The 16,408-nt window shown below is 41.8% G+C and overlaps 1 protein-coding gene across 1 annotated transcript in view; it reads right to left on the bottom strand.

Annotated features, from left to right (window-relative positions):
• LOC128737489 (SEC14 domain and spectrin repeat-containing protein 1-B) overlaps positions 1 to 16,408 on the bottom strand; it is a 63,990-nt gene that overhangs the window by 16,746 nt on the left and 30,836 nt on the right. Inside the window, exon 4 of the mRNA XM_053832131.1 lies at positions 4,412 to 4,586. Coding sequence (XP_053688106.1) covers positions 4,412 to 4,586 — 175 coding nt within the window. The remainder of the gene's footprint in view (positions 1 to 4,411; positions 4,587 to 16,408) is intronic.

The following is a 16,408-nucleotide window of genomic DNA, read 5'->3' as shown; positions in this document are numbered from 1 at the left end:
TAGCTAGTAAGTACATGAACTAGATAGCAGGTTCGCATCATATTTCCGAAGATTTCAAGGCAGCATACGATACAGTCGAGCGCGAACAACTATGGCAGATAATGGCACGAGAGTGGTCTTCCGAACAAACTGTCGGGTTAATCAAAGCTATTCTGGAGCGAGTTTCGGGGGCACTCTTGAGTCGTTTCAAATCGCGTAGAGGATTGCGGTAAGGGAATGAACTGTCCTGTATGTTATTCAATATGGCTATTAAAGGTGTGAGCGAAGGGAGAGGAACGATCTTCAGCAAGAGTAACCAACTTCTAGCCTTTGAAGACGACCTCGACATCATTACTAGAAACCTTGGGACGGCGGAGGCAATCTACGCCAGACAAGAGACTGGGTTACAAATCAATGCATCGAAAACCAAATATATGACAGAAAGAGGGTCCAGAGAAAGCAACGTTTGCCTCCCACGCAAAAAACGTGTGCATTAGAGTTTTGAATAGGAAAACTTGGCTTTAGGTTTATAAAACCTTTAGAAGAGTTTCTTGAAATAAAATGCTCTATCGTTTGGTGGAGTTCAACTTTTGATTAATTCCCCTAAAAGTGAAATAAAATTTTTATTTTTCTTCAGTATCAATTTAGCAGATTGATGTGTTCTACGAAGTTTCAGAGCATATTATTATGAGAAATTTTGCTGAAGACAGTAACCTACTATCTCTACAGCGAAAGCATGTTATTACAAGAAATTTTTCTGAAGACACTAACCTTCTATCTCTTCAGCAAAGATTGAAAAATCCTGTTTCTTATAAATCAATAATTAACCTTCCTAATGCATTAGAAAAAAGTTACATATTATGCATTAAGGGTCGAAAACGACCCAAGTTTTGAAATTGCTCTCATTCATCCATTTTCAATCCGAATTTCGTTTTCTTCACCTCGTTTGAAACCTATGGCCAAAAACTAGCACCCAAGCTATGTTGGGGAATATTTGTTGACTGATGGCCACTTCTGCGTCAGTTCCGGAACACCCACTACCAGGTCCCGGGGAACATTTTTATGTTTTGAGATAATTCATTTTGCGGCACATCAAATCACATTGGCTTGACAAAATAAGATTAATGGAAGTGCAATGGGAACATTTTGAACCCAAGCGGCCATTTCCTCATTGGTTCTGGAACATACGGTACCCGGTTTTTGAGGACAATTTTAAATTTTAGGATGATTTATCTTGCGACACGTCAAATTACATCAGCTTGATAACGTAAGACTATTGAAAGTATAATAAAGACATTTTGAAGGCAAATGGCTACATCAGCATTGGTCCCGGAACATCCGGTACCCGGGTTTTGGGGCCATTTTTGTATTTTAGGATAACCCATCTTGCGACACATCAAATCACATCGGATTGATTAAATAAGACTGATGAAAATAAAATAAGGTCATTTAGAAGCCAAATGGCCATTTTACCATCGGTTCCGGAACATCCGGTACCTGGTTCCGCGGGATATTTTCGGATTATGAAATAATTCATCTTGCGGCACATCAAATGTTTGATGTTTTTTTCGAATGTTTTTTAATCGAATAAAACAATCGAATGTTTTTTAATCGAATACTCCCAGCACGAGTAGTTGAATTAATCGAATAGTGCAGACAACGCTCACCGATTAATCGGTAATCGAATAATTGAAAAATTTCGGACATCACCAGATGAGTGCAGTGGAGAGGAATTCTTGATACAGCAAGAGCCTCTACCGTTAGAAAGTAAGGTAGTGAGGGTTGTTGAATCTTCGTCCAATTTTCGAAACGAAGCCGAGCTGACGCGTTGCTTACTAAACAATCGATTCAAGGTGTATGTCGAATATTAGTTTAGTGTCAAGTAACACGCTCAGGTTACTAACGTGGTCTATGCTCCGCAACTAAGTCCTCTAAATCTGTTAGTTGAATAGAATTGGGGTTTTAAATGCGATAAAAACTTTTCGACACGATGCGATAAAAACGATAATAATCGGGTTTAAAACTGCTAGAAACAGTTTCAATTCAACCGCCTGCACAAGTCTGCAACCGATATCCAATAGCAACGTGAAGTCGTTTAAAAATGGTAAAAAAAGTAGTGGTCCCATATTACTACCCTGCAGAATACCTGAGGTGTTGGTGGATCGCGAAGAGATGCAGGAATCAAACGTCACGCGGACACGGGGCATAATACGGTAGGCATAATAGATAAAGTCATCAAAGACTGGCTTTGTTGGTTACTTTTACTAAAAATTGTGCCTCTCGTTCCGATATCGGATCAATCCCTCAACGCATCTAATCGCAGCTCACAGCTAATAATCTAGAATTCCGGATTACAAAATTACACAGCAAACTGTCCGCTTACAAAACGGTCAGTATGCCGCAAGATGCCCTAATGGAATAACATCTTCAGTAGCTTTCGTTGGGAAGCTAATCGTTTATTCAACAGAGCTAAAATCGTGCTCACCAACTTAGATGACTATAGACTATAGATAGCTTGCCGCCGACTGATCACGGTGGCTTCCATTATCTGGGCACCAACTAAGCTATGAACCAATTAAGTCTCCAGGTCCAGACAGTATCTCACATATCTTCCTACAAAAAGCGTACAGAGCGTAATTATGTCCGAGCTCAGCAGCCTCTAACAAGCCAGTTCCATTCGGGGTCCCATACGGGGAACAGCTGTAGCAATGTCAGTATGGAGTCTGTACAAATAGTAGGGACTAGGGAGTAGGGAAAAAGGTTTGCCCAAGTCCTTTCGATTGGTTGATCAACAGAGTGTTAAATATTGATAATTGAAAAGAGCTTCAAAATACGTTGAAATTTAACACTCTGAAAATTTGAACAAAACGTTATTGAACAAATATTGAAAAGTTCTGTAATATTTTCAGTTTTTGGATAATTTATGACAAACAAAATTGGTTGCACTGTGATGATCGCCGCAACTCAAATTGTTTGCTTCTTTTGATCGGTGGCGGTTTTTAGCGAAAATAAATGTAAATTTAAATGCCAGTTTGTCCGGATGTTTCGAGTTACTTACTGACTTTCACTCGTCATCTGCGGACACAAAATTGTTACGAATGAATAGAAAATAAAGCATAAATTGTAGTCATTAAACAATTCAAAAATTTTATTATTCCAATGAAGCAAAAGGGTAATTTTTCTCTTCGAGCAGTTTCACAAAATATAAACAGTGGATAAATTCCATTTCACTTCGTACCGACTTAAAAATTTAAAATTCATACGGATCTAATAAACAGTCAAATGACTTTCCAAATTGTATGATAGTTGTTCATTGGCATAAACGCTAGTCACGGAGTAAAACCTCGCAAATTTGTCATTTAGCTGGCACAAAGTCGCACAACCAAAATGGCAGTAAAATTATTTAATTGCAATATAACTATCACAACTGTTTAGATTGCACCCGTTAGTGCCACATTTCTGTTACGCGCATAAATGTTTATGGGCTCTGTAAAACAGCGAGAAAATTGAAAACGAAACGTTTCTGTACCGCTACCAGACTAAGACTTTGGCTAAGATAAGAGACCTCCAGAATCAAAATATGCCTTGCCTGCGCCCATAAAAAAAAACTTGTTATTTTATGCGATTTATTTTATACGCTCGGACCTGAAGTTTGTCGCGCTTAGAGAGTAGTTACGCAATGATTGTTGTAATAAAACTTACACAGAAAAGAATAAAATACCGGTATAAATGAAATTCAATCAATTCGGCCGCTCTGCGCTTAAAAGTGAAATAAGCAAAAATAAATTACATACCTTTGCGAGCTACTGTAACCAAGTAAAAATTTGGGTTTTATTGCAAACTTAAAATGGCTTTTATGTCCGAAATTTTGCCAAGAAAACTACAATAAGAGTGCAATAAAAATTACATTGTTGCTTGAGAACAATACCAGCACAACCAATAAAAATTTAAAAAGGTTGTTATGCAAACTTGCTTGCTGAATTTAACGGCTGGAGTTCAAGTACCCGGAATTGCCCCAGCCAACTTTTCCTTCCACATCCTATATTGCAAACCATCCGGATAAGGAAGGTCCAAAATGAAAGCAGTATTTTGTTTACTTAACCATTTGGGAACTTACTTACTTACTGACGAATCGAAAGTAAGCCACCAACTTCGCGGAGTTCCGCTTCAAATAAACATGTTTCCAAAAATTAACCATAAATAAATGCAAGGAAGGAAGAAAAAAACTTTAACCAAAAAGGAAAACCCACAGAAAGTAGCTTTCATTTCGGGAATGGCAGGAGAAATCAGTAATCGTTTCCAAAAAACGGTCAAAAACCCACGTATCAAGTCGTGTGCCATTTTGGACAGAAACATTTTCTGTCTAGTCACAGTGGAGTGGAGTGGAGAATGCTGGAGCTAAAATAAACGCGGCGACTGCCCGCCAACTTACCGCCGTCCATGATCAGGGCGAGAAACTTTTGCACGTCTTGATTGAGCTGCCGACAGGATTTGAGGGCCGTTTCCGACTCGCTCGCCCGCACCGTTCGGTTGTCCAGCAGCAGCCGGTGCAGATTTTCTAGGTCACCGATCGCTTTATCGTAGGATTTTCGGAATTCCTCGATGCGCTGGAATGGGAAAGAAAGAGATGGCGAGTTAAAAACAGAGAATGTTAGAGTTGTGTTGGTGAATAAATTCGCCACAAAGAGGAATTAAACAAAAAAAAAACGACCGCGAAGCGGATTAAAAGCGCAGATCTGAATGAAAACAAAGGAAAACAAATGGGTAAGAAGATTGGCGGCCACCGGCGGCTGTGATGTTGACAAAATTTCGCGGATTGTGGGGACAGGACCAGTTTGAGATGGACGTACGTGACAGCGAAGGAGGTTATTGAACTGGGTTTTGGCAAAGCCAAATGAGCCCGATGAATCCGGGGTCCCGGCCCGGTTATTAAAATTGAATATTTTTCGGCATTATCAGCGAAAGGTTTACGGTAAGCAGTATCTTATCGGCAATAAAGTACGATAAGGTGGTATGTAAAAAAGTTTAAAATAAAACTGAATCAAGATCACATGCATACTAAATACCGTTGAGAGATTTTGTCAATTCGATAGTCGAAATAAACGGTTCAGGTTTAGCATCTTTTTTGGCATCTCGCAGGAGAAACGACTTTCTGAATGTTAAATTAATTAAACGGCTTCGTCCTCTTTTGGGCTCAATGCGGCAATAGTTAAAAAAATCCAGTTCAACCTACTTTTCTCGATCAATCAATGATGACCGGGAAGAACTGCTAAATTGGTAACAAAATTTGATGTTTCAATCTCTCTCAAAAAGGTAAAAATATATAAAAAAAAGTTGTAGCTCGGTGAATAGCAATAGCTCATGAAGTTTCAAGTGTTCTCATTTTTACAGATTTTACCTTTTAAAAGCTAGGTGCGTTTGACTGCAATTGTAATTTCTTTCGAATGTTTCTCAGCATTACAAACCCTGCGCATCTGATCTACTGAAGTGAAAGCACAGTTCAATTGCAGTTTTGTAACGCCGGATTGAGCACCTTAAGTAACATTCTAACGAAGTCTGTAATTGGCTCGTTAGCTCCAAATGCCGTTCGATGGAATTGTTTCTGCAGCAGTCCCGTTGAGCGTAAAGTTCGTTGCGATGCCCGGAAATTGATAACACTTGTGGACAGTCAATTTCACCGTTAAGGACTTTGACTACGAATATGGCCCTTTGTATTTTTCGTCTGTGTTCAAGTGTGTCGTGATAAGGTAGGTGACAGCTACCTCCGTAAGGTGGCAAATTATCTGGATAAATTTCGTCAAGGAAGATGATGCAAAGCTAGCCGAACAAATCCATCATCCATGTGGTTTACCTTGGAAACCAAACCAAATAACAGTTCTTCAGCACAAAGAGTAAAGTAAGAAAGCTCGAGAAAAGTAAATGTCCCATGTTGCTGCTTTGAGGAGCTCCAGATATATTGGTAAATTCTTATCCGAGTTTGACGCTGAGATACGAGTTTAGCCATTCGCTTTGATGCAAAGTAATATTCAGGTCTAAATAAATGACATCAATTTGCATCTTGTTTTCGATTTACAAAGCAATACGGGCCGACCGACCAGGCATAAATCCATGTTAAGCCGTTGAAATGTAGTTCTTAGTGCTGGGCAGTAGGGCTTCAACGCACCCTTTTTTCAACTGACACCACCGCGCATTCAGATTCATTCCGTGGAATACAAAAGCTATGCATAATACAACCAGCACCAGCGGTTGGCGCAGTCATACTTCCGATTGTACAGCAGAACGAATACGTTCTGATCTTTTTTTTACATTTTTGTTTCGATTAAGTTTCCTTTGCCGTTTGGAGAAGCGAATGTCTGCAAAACAATCAATTCAAAAAATCTAAAGCAACCGTGCTATCGAATGATTCCACATTAGGAAAAAAGAATCACTACATGTGCATGGAAGAAGCAGGTCAGACGCGGTCCGACACAAACGAACATTTTGCTTGCGTCGGACCGACGCCGGGTGAAAAAAATTTTACCGCGGGTACCCGCTTTGGGGAGCAAAAGAGAAACGAAACTATTCGTCACCTTATACTCCCGGTCAGTTTGCAGGTTACACGCTTAAATATGAAGGCAAAGTGGAAGAACGACTTCTCTTGCGGGGTCATATGAATTGTAGGCGGCAGCCTTCCCAAGCGGCAGATTGACTGCATTTAAAAAACAGTCAAATGATCATATGTGAAACACAAGTTGAATGCAGAAATCATATGCATGGCTTCGAAATACGCCAGCTTCGAAATCTGACGGTGTCCCAATCTACTTCATGTTTGCACCTAAGCTAGACGCACTTGATCACTAGACTGAAGCGAGACGAACGTCCAGATTCGTGAGTTCACGAAGGACTCTGCTTCTTCGAGGATTGTCGACAGCGTTTCGTCGATTGGATTCCGTGAGCTACGCAGGCTGTTAAGCGCTCTTTTGACGCTCCACACTACTCGTTCCCAACTCCCTCCGAAGTTTTGAGCTAAGGACGGGTTAAAATCCCACTTAGTTATTAACCTGTAAATAGTCAGCGGGAATACTGGGTAAAAGGAGCGCCAGGAATATTAATCGGTATTAGACACCTCTCTTCACTAAATCTGCAGCCTACCTTTAATGAAGAGGTTAAACCCACTTCACTCACCGATTCAGGAAAACGTACGTAGAAAACCTCAAAAGCGACAGTGATACTGATAACTGAAGAACCAGAAGCAGAACCGACAAACACTCAGGAACCGTCGTGACGTAGAACGAATTTTTCAGCCGGTGTCGTCGAACAGTCCAGAAACGTCGTACCGATTGAGGAAAGGTTCAGCAATAGCCGTGTCTAGTGACGCACAACCCAGCAGACGTGGGCACATCCGGTGTACTAGCCAGCCAGCCAGAAACGGTCGACGTTATTGATGGTCACATTGGGAATCGTCTCCGGAACTCCGGAAATAATCCGGTAAAACAAAAAAGGCCCGCTGGACCTTTTCTATTGTACAATCTATTTGGCTGACTCTCGATACAATACTGACAATACTCAGCCTTATGTTGCTCACAGACAAAAGCGTATTATTAACTTTTAGATTTCGTTAAGTTTTAGTTTAGTTTTAACGGCACACACGACGTGCACTTCTGGAATCTGTGCCAGTTTCTAACAAATGAAAGTTTCACTGTGAGAACGTTGAGCTTTTAAAGACTATGAGGGCGGAAGTTGTGAGTCAAGGCAGTGGCAAGTCCGAATATCACCGAGAGCAGTGATTTGCTCTGAGCAAAACTTCTCCCGTCCACCCATGAGATGTACCTCACACTCATGGTGGTAAGACGACATTTGTGTGAAGACGAGATGGCCAGCTGAGTGATTCATCCGTTTAGTACAACCTAGATGCTCTTCACTCACATTTAGGGAATGGACGAGACATTCCACACCACAACTTATACTTGTAACCCAACGGTTACATAGTGTTCGTTATATTGGTGATTGTTTTGGTATTTCTTCGGTACTTTCCCTTTTGGCCTCTCCAATGATACTTTCGGCCACTGTTCTTCTGGAAGATTGAGGAAATCCGGAGCCCGGAACTACGAGCTATCCATCGTCAAGCGGGGACTCTGACCCCTTTTTCGTTGCTTGGTCCGCAGAGTTACGAATCTGTCCCCGAACCAATGCTCTCAAGCCACTCAAGCATATGAGTTCTCTCTCCCATCCTTAAAGATGTGGAGTTCCAGTGGTTTCATCTCCTTCGATGTCAGTCCAGGGAAGTACAGTCTATCCATGCGGATCTGATCAAATCCTTTCAGCGGAGTATTCCATTTCAGCCAGCACTCTCGAATTCTGCCAGAGACTTTCTTATCTCATTACAGATATTTATTACGAAATAGTATTTGACCAGATGATGTAGTCTTCTACCGCGGATCTTGATCAAAGCTAGCAGGTGGTGGGGAAAGAGCGGGAAGCTGAGGTGGGGGGGTTATTGCTTGCTACGCTTAACAAGTAGTCATTGTGACTCCTACCTTTAGTCCAATGCTGGAAGGTGCATGGGTCGAACCAAGCTATAATCTAAGATTATAACCGGATTTGAACCCACAACACCCGCCAGGGCATGTGGCTCACGGGTACCCGTATACCTATGAACCGCAGAGGCGCTGGACAAAAGGAGACTGCGCAACCCCCTTAATAAAAAAGTGACGAAAGTGAAGAAGAAAGATAACTACACTGTTACACTTAGATTTGTGTAAGAATATATCTTATTAGTTTTCAAAAGATTTTATATCTAAACACTTTAACTAGACTATTTTCAATATATAGAGGGTAAACTTGAAGCGGAACAGTACATTTCACTACTCTGAGTAATTTCATATTCGTTTGAATGAAAAATTCTCTCATACACTTTTGTTTGAATTGCAATTCAAATTTACCCTGTACTATATTGGAAACTAGCTGACCCGACAAACTTCGTATTGCCACAAATTAACCTGTGTTGTACATAAATCATGAATCTCGGATGATCTTTGTCACAATCTCGAGTTTTGCAAGCCCCCCAGTGGTCGGCGCTTCCGACGGCGGGTCACCGGCAAAACTCGCGACCGTCTCGTCCTGAATGATCTAGTGTTACTATAGATAGTTTTTGTGGTCTTGTATTGACTAATGTTTTATGGAAGAGTCTCGAATTTCTCGAGTTCGATTAGCTTTTGGGTTTCGCAAAAATTTCTGTTTGATTTGTATGAGAGTCCATATCCCCCTACCACAGGGGTGAGAGGTCTCTAACTATCGTAAAATAAATTCAAGACTCCAAAATCTCCCACATGCCAAATTTGGTTCCATTTGATTGATTATTTCTCGAGATAAGAGGAAATTTGCATTTCATTTGTATGGAAGCCCATCCTCTTAAAGGGGAGATGGGCCATAACTCGCTTTCTAAAGAAGAGAGGGGTCTCAATTCACCATAGAAAAAAATCTTGCGTCCAAAACCACTTACATGTCAAATTTCGTTCCATTTGCTTGATTAGTTCTCGAGTTATGAAGAAATTTGTTTTTCATTTGTATAGGAGCCCCCGCCCCCCTCTTAAAGTGGGGAAATCCATAGAAAATATACCATAGAAAATATTCTTGCCTACAAAAACACCCACATGAAAAATTTGGTTCTATTTGCTTGATTAGTTCTAGAGTTATGGGGAAATTTGTATTTCGTTTGTATGAGAGCCCCCCTCTTAAAAAGGTAAGGGGTCCTAATTCATCATAGAAAAAATGGTTGCCTCCAAAAACCCCCACATGCCAAATTTGGTTCTATTTGCTTGATTAGTTCTCGAGTTATGAGAAAATTTGAATTTCATTTGTATAGAAGCCCCCCTCCTAAAGTGGGTAGGGGTCCCAATTCATCATAGAAAAAATTTTTGTCTCCAAAAACACCCACGTGCCAAATTTTGTTCCATTTGCTTGATTAGTTCTTGAGTTATGAGGAAATTTGTATTTCGTTTGTATAGGAGCCCCCCCCCCCCCCTCTTAAAGTGGGGAGGGGTCCTTATTCACCATAGAAAATATTCTTGCTCTCGAAAACTTTCACATGCCAAATTTTGTTCCATTTGCTTGATTAGTTCTTCAGTTATGAGGAAATTTGTATTTCATGTGTATAGGATCCCCCCATCCTAAAACGGGGAGGGGTCCCAATTCATCATAGAAAAAAATTTTGTCTCCAAAAACACCCACATGCCAAATTTGGTTCCATTTGCTTAATTACTTCTCGAGTTATGAGGAAAATTGTGTTTCTTTGCTACAGGAGCCCCCCCTCTTAAAGTGGGGAGGGGTCCTAATTTACTATAGAAAATATTCTTGCCCTCGAAAACCTTCACATGCCAAATTTGGTTCCATTTGCTTGATTAGTTCTCGAGTTATGAGGAAATTTGTATGGAAGCCCCCCCTTTTAAAGAGGAGAGGAGTTATAATTCCCCTTATAAAGAGGGGAGGGGTCTCAATTTACCATAGAATAAATTCTTGTCACCGAAAACACCCACATGCCAAATTTTGTTCTATTTGCTTGATTAGTTGTCGAGTTATGCAGAAATTTGTGTTTCATTTGTATGGGAGCCCCCCCTCTTAGTGGGGGGAGGGGTTTCTAACCATCACTAAAACCTTTCCTGGCCCCAAAACACTTCTACATGCATATTTTCATGCCGATTGGTTCAGTAGTTTTCGATTCTATAAGGAACATACGGACAGACAGACAGACAGACAGACAGACAGAAATCCTTCTTTATAGGTATAGATAATGTTAAAATATAAAATAATATTGAATAAATTGAAAATGGGTCGTCAAGTGAAACGTCAAGTGACCAAGAAAAAGTAAAACTTGTAATGGACCTTCTTGGATTTTTACCAAATTCGATCAGAATTCCAAAATTCTTTATAAAAAGGGGTATCAGCCCCTTTTTATAAGCAAAAGCCATCCCAAGTACCAATGTTAGTTTTATTGCACTCTTATTGCGGTTTTTAAGACCAACATCGGTCATATAAACCATCATAAGAGTGTTATAAAACCCAAATTGTTACTTGGGCTGTTTTCGTCAAATCCACTTAGGCTATTGCAAATAAGGCCATTACAAATATTTAAAAAAGTTTTTGTCCCTCTGGCGTTGGGCCACTGAAGGGGGGGGGGGGTGCAAAAAAAAAACAAAGAGAATTTTTTAATCGAGCAAAAAAAAATGGATTTTAGGCATTTTTACTTAAAGTTTAAACGTGAAAACCAAATCTAGTCTTGCTTTTAATAAATACGTTGTTATTTTTCATGCAAAAATCGACGAACAAAAAGATAAAAACGAAAGAAAATTTTTTGGCCGAGTTTCGGAAATTCCACTGTTTGAACTTCGATTTCTATTTCGTGCTAGAAGCGTTAACTCAACTCGTACACTCATTTTTCGAGTTTTTCAGGCTGGAGAGCCCACAGACAATTGATTTTATAAAAAAATTTAACTCATTTCCTACAAATTATTTTTTTGCCCCCCCATTTTTCAAGCCAATTTCCAAGGGGGGGGGGACAAAAACTTTGAAAATGATTTGCAATGGCCTAATTTTAAAAGGTTTTGTCATCTCCCCCCCGTACCTTGAAAATTGGCTTGAAAAATCGGGGAGCAAAACAATAATTTGTAGGATATGAGTTAATTTTTTTTCATAAAATCAATTGTCTGTGGGTTCTACAGCCTAAAAAACTCGAAAAATTCAAACAACGGAATTTCCGAAAATCGGCCTTTTTTCGGAACCGAAACTTTTCTTTCGGTTTTGTCTTTTTTCGTAGATTTTTGCATGAAAAATAATAACGTATATTTTAAAAGCAAGAATAGATTTGCTTTTCACGTTTGAACTTTAAATAAAAGTTTTTTTTTCGCCCCCCCCCCGCCCCCCAGTGACTCAGTTCAGTGACTCAACACCGGAAGGACAAAAACTTTATAAAATATTTGTAATGGCCTTATTTTCTTTTGCTTATATCTCCGAAAACATTAAGTCTAGAAAGGCACTATTCTCACATTTTCAAAGAAAATTGCCCAATGAATTTGAAAAAATATTATTTTTTTTTAGTATCAATGCTGCCAAATATTTTTCGATTCGATTTAAAAACTAAATTTCTATTTTTCTTCCAATGAATACAATTTGATCTCAAAAATTCCAACTCCATCGTATTCCCAGATTTTTTATATAAAAATCAAAAACAAATTTGACAGTGTTGCCAAATTCCAAAATTTAAACTAAAAAGCTGGCAACACTGCTCAGGAAAATGTTACTACATACTGTATACATGCTTTCACAACAGGGAATAGAGACTCACTGCTTCATTGAAAAAATATTTTACTTTTGGTTTTACATAAGAAATTGGAGGCCGCTTGCTTCAAAACGTTGTCTCTGGATCGGCAAGGAGTACTTCGTCGTGACGATAAGTGATTGTAATGTAAAAAAATCTGTATAATACGATGGAGTCGGAACTTTTGAGATTAAAATGTATTCCAATAGAGAAAAATAGAACTTTAGTTTTCAAATCGAATTAAAAAATATTTGGCTGCACTGGTGCTAAAAAATACTACTTTTTCGAACTCCTTGGGCAATTTTCTTTGAAAATGTGAAAACAGTATCTTTCTAGACTTAATATTTCCGGAGATATAAGCAAAAGAAAATTAGCGGATTTGACGAAAACAAGGCTTTTGCAGATTAGGAAGTGGGGGGGGGGCTCCCATAGAGGGAGGGGAGTCCAGTCGACACGCTCATAAACTACTTTCACCTAATGCCCAAATTATGGGAGTTTTATCTCAATCTTTGTCACAAGTGAGTCCCATGCACATAGACCACTATAATGCGGAACAGAATGGTCATTCTGTTCCGGACCAAAAATTCAACATGAAAAAAGCAGGTTTGAAACCTACTATTTTGTAATTTTTAGTGTTTATATAGTACATCCATCCATTGGCTGGTAAATGGCTTGGTAATGCGTACCATCGGTGCCTTGTGCACTGGGCATAAAATAGACCCCACAGTGGTTCACAGCCTCTTACCTAGCAACTCCTACCCCAACCTCCTCGTGGTACCAGCCGGGATACGAGCAACCTCGGGTGGAGATCGGGTAACCAACCCCGGTGGAAACCAAGGTCGTATGCTGACAGGGGAGGAGGGCTCCTTCGAGCTACGTTGGCCCTCCGGCGATACTGTGGGGTTGGTTGCGGGCTTTGCAAGCCTGAACCACTAAAAAAAACCAAAGCAATGGACTCCGTAAGTAATAATAATAACTCTAATCGGAACAATCGGCAAAGACCCAGGCGACGAAAACGGACTAACGATTGGAAATTAGGAACATGGAACTGTCGGTCTCTAAATTTCCTCGGAAGTACCCACGTGCTTTCTAAAGAAGTGAAGAGCCGCAAGTTCGACATCGTAGCGCTGCAGGAGGTATGCTGGAAAGGAACGATGGTACGTACGTATAGAGATGGTCATACCATCTACCAGAGCTGCGGCAATACACACGAGCTGGGCACAGCTTTTATAGTGATGGGCGAGATGCAGAAGCGGGTGATCGGGTGGTGGCCGATCAACCCCCGAATGTGCAGATTAAGAATCAAGGGCCGATTCTTCAATATAAGCATAATTAACGTGCACAGCCCTCACCTCGGAAGTACCGATGATGACAAAGACGAATTCTACGCGCAGTTGGAGCGTGAATACGACCGCTGTCCAAGACATGATGTCAAAATTATCATCGGGGACTGTAATGCTCAGGTTGGTCAGGAGGAGGAATTCAAACCGGTGATTGGACGGTTCAGCGCTCACCCGCAAACGAACGAAAACGGCCTAAGACTTGTCGACTTCGCCGCCTCCAAGAACATGGCCATACGTAGTACCTTCTTCCAGCATAACCTCTACCATCGGTACACCTGGAGATCACCCAACCAGACAGAATCACAAATCGACCACGTTCTGATAGATGGTCGGCACTTTTCAGACATTATCGACGTCAGAACCTATCCGGGCGCTAACATTGATTCGGACCACTACCTAGTGATGGTAAGGATACGTCAAAAACTATCGGTTGTGAACAACATACGATACCGCCGCCCGCCACGGTATAATCTAGCGCGACTGAAGCAACCGGAGGTCGCCGAAAACTACGCGTTATCTCTCGAAACCGCGCTGCCGGAAGAGGGAGAGCTGGATGAAGCCCCTCTTGAAGACTGTTGGAATGCCGTGAAAACAGCCATTAACAGCGTAGCGGAGAACGTCCTAGGCAGTGTGGCACCGAATCGACGTAACGAATGGTTTGACGAGGAATGCCAGCAGATATTGGATGAGAAGAACGCAGCGCGGGTACAAATGCTGCGTAGAGCCACCCGTCAGAATGTGGAGCGATACAAACAGAAGCGGAGGCAGCAAACCCGACTCTTCAAGGAAAAGAAGCGCCACCAAGAGGAGAAGGAGTGCGAAGAACTCGAACAGCTGTACCGCTTTCACGACACACGGAAGTTCTATCAGAAACTCAACGGATCTCGCAAAGGCTTCGTGCCGCGGGCCGAAATGTGCAGAGATAAAGATGGAGGTATCTTGACTGATGACCGTGCGGTGATCGAAAGGTGTAAGCAGCACTACGATGAACACTTGAATGGCGTGCAGGCGGAAGACCATGATAGCGGAGGAAGTGACCACATTGGTGCAGCAAGCGACGAAGATGTGCCACTCCCATCGATAAGGGAAGTTAAAGAAGCCATCCAGCGGCTGAAGAACAACAAAGCAGCGGGAAAGGATGGCATTGGAGCGGAACTTATTAAAATGGGCCCGGACAAGTTGGCCGGCTGTCTGCATCAATTGATTGTCAAGATTTGGGATACGGAACGACTACCGGAGGAGTGGAAAGACGGGGTTATCTGCCCTATCTACAAGAAAGGTGATAAGCTGGATTGTGAGAACTACCGAGCCATCACTATCCTGAATGCCGCCTACAAAGTGCTGTCCCAAGTCCTCTTTCATCGTTCATCGACTATCGCCAATAGCCAATAGATTTGTGGGAAGTTACCAGGCCGGCTTCATGGAGGGTCGGTCTACAACAGACCAAATCTTCACCCTGCGGCAGATCCTCCAGAAGTGCCGCGAATTCCGAGTCCCCACGCACCACCTGTTCATCGATTTCAAAGCCGCATATGATAGCGTAAACCGACAAGAGCTATGGAAAATCTTGGACGAAAACGGCTTTCCGGGTAAGCTTACTAGACTTATCATGGCTACGATGGATGGGATCCAGTGCTGTGTGAGAATCTCGGGTGGATTGTCGGACCCATTCGAATCTCGCAGGGGACTTCGACAAGGAGATGGTCTTTCCTGCCTGCTATTCAACATTGCGCTTGAAGGTGTTATAAGGCGAGCGGCGATCGAAATGCGGGGCACGATTCTCAATAAATCCAGTCAATTTATCTGCTTTGCTGATGACGTGGATGCTGTCGGCAGAACATTTGAGGCGGTGGAAGATCAGTACACCAGACTGAAACGCGAAGCAGAGAAGATTGGATTGCAGATAAATACGTCTAAAACGAAGTATATGCTGGCGGGCGGGACCGAGCGCGACAGGGCTCGCTTGGGCAGCACCGTGGTAATCGACGGGGATGAGTTCGAGGTAGTCGACGAGTTCGTATACCTTGGCTCGCTGGCAACAGAGGACAACAATACCAGCCGTGAGATTAAAAGACGTATTATCAGCGGAAGTAGGGCCTACTACGGACTCCACAAACACTTGCGGTCGAACAATCTGAGCCCCCGTACAAAGTGCACACTGTACAAAACGCTAATTAGACCGGTTGTCCTCTACGGGCACGAAACGTGGACATTGCTAGAAGAGGACCTACGAGCACTCGGAGTTTTCGAACGGCGGGTGCTAAGAACCATCTTTGGCGGAGTGCAAGAGAACGGTGTATGGAGGCGAAGAATGAACCACGAGCTCGCGCGTCTCTACGGCGAACCAAGTATTCAGAAAGTGGTTAAAGCTGGACGGATACGTTGGGCAGGACATGTTGCTAGAATGCCGGACAACTATCCTGCAAAAATGGTTTTCGCATCAAATCCGGTAGGAACAAGACGAAGAGGGGCACAGCGAGCGAGGTGGCAAGACCAGGTGGAGCGAGATCTGGCGAGCACTGGGTGCCCGCGGAACTGGAGATCAGTTGCCATGGACCGAAACAGATGGAGAAATTATACTGCGCAGGCCTTGTCATAAGACGTTAGGCCAATTAATTAATTAATTAATTAATTAATTAATTAATTAATTAATTAATTAATAGTACATCCATCGATAATGGATTTGTGCAAAAATCTCATTTTTGACAAAAATGGTCAATCTATACCTATAAAGAAGGATTTCTGTCTGTCTGTCTGTCTGTCTGTCTGTCTGTCCGTATGTTCCTTATAGAAT

Source organism: Sabethes cyaneus, chromosome 2, assembly GCF_943734655.1.
Source record: "Sabethes cyaneus chromosome 2, idSabCyanKW18_F2, whole genome shotgun sequence".
Lineage (NCBI taxonomy): Eukaryota > Metazoa > Arthropoda > Insecta > Diptera > Culicidae > Sabethes > Sabethes cyaneus.
The sequence above is the reverse complement of the archived record's forward strand: the minus strand, read 5'-3'. Positions and strand labels throughout refer to the sequence as shown.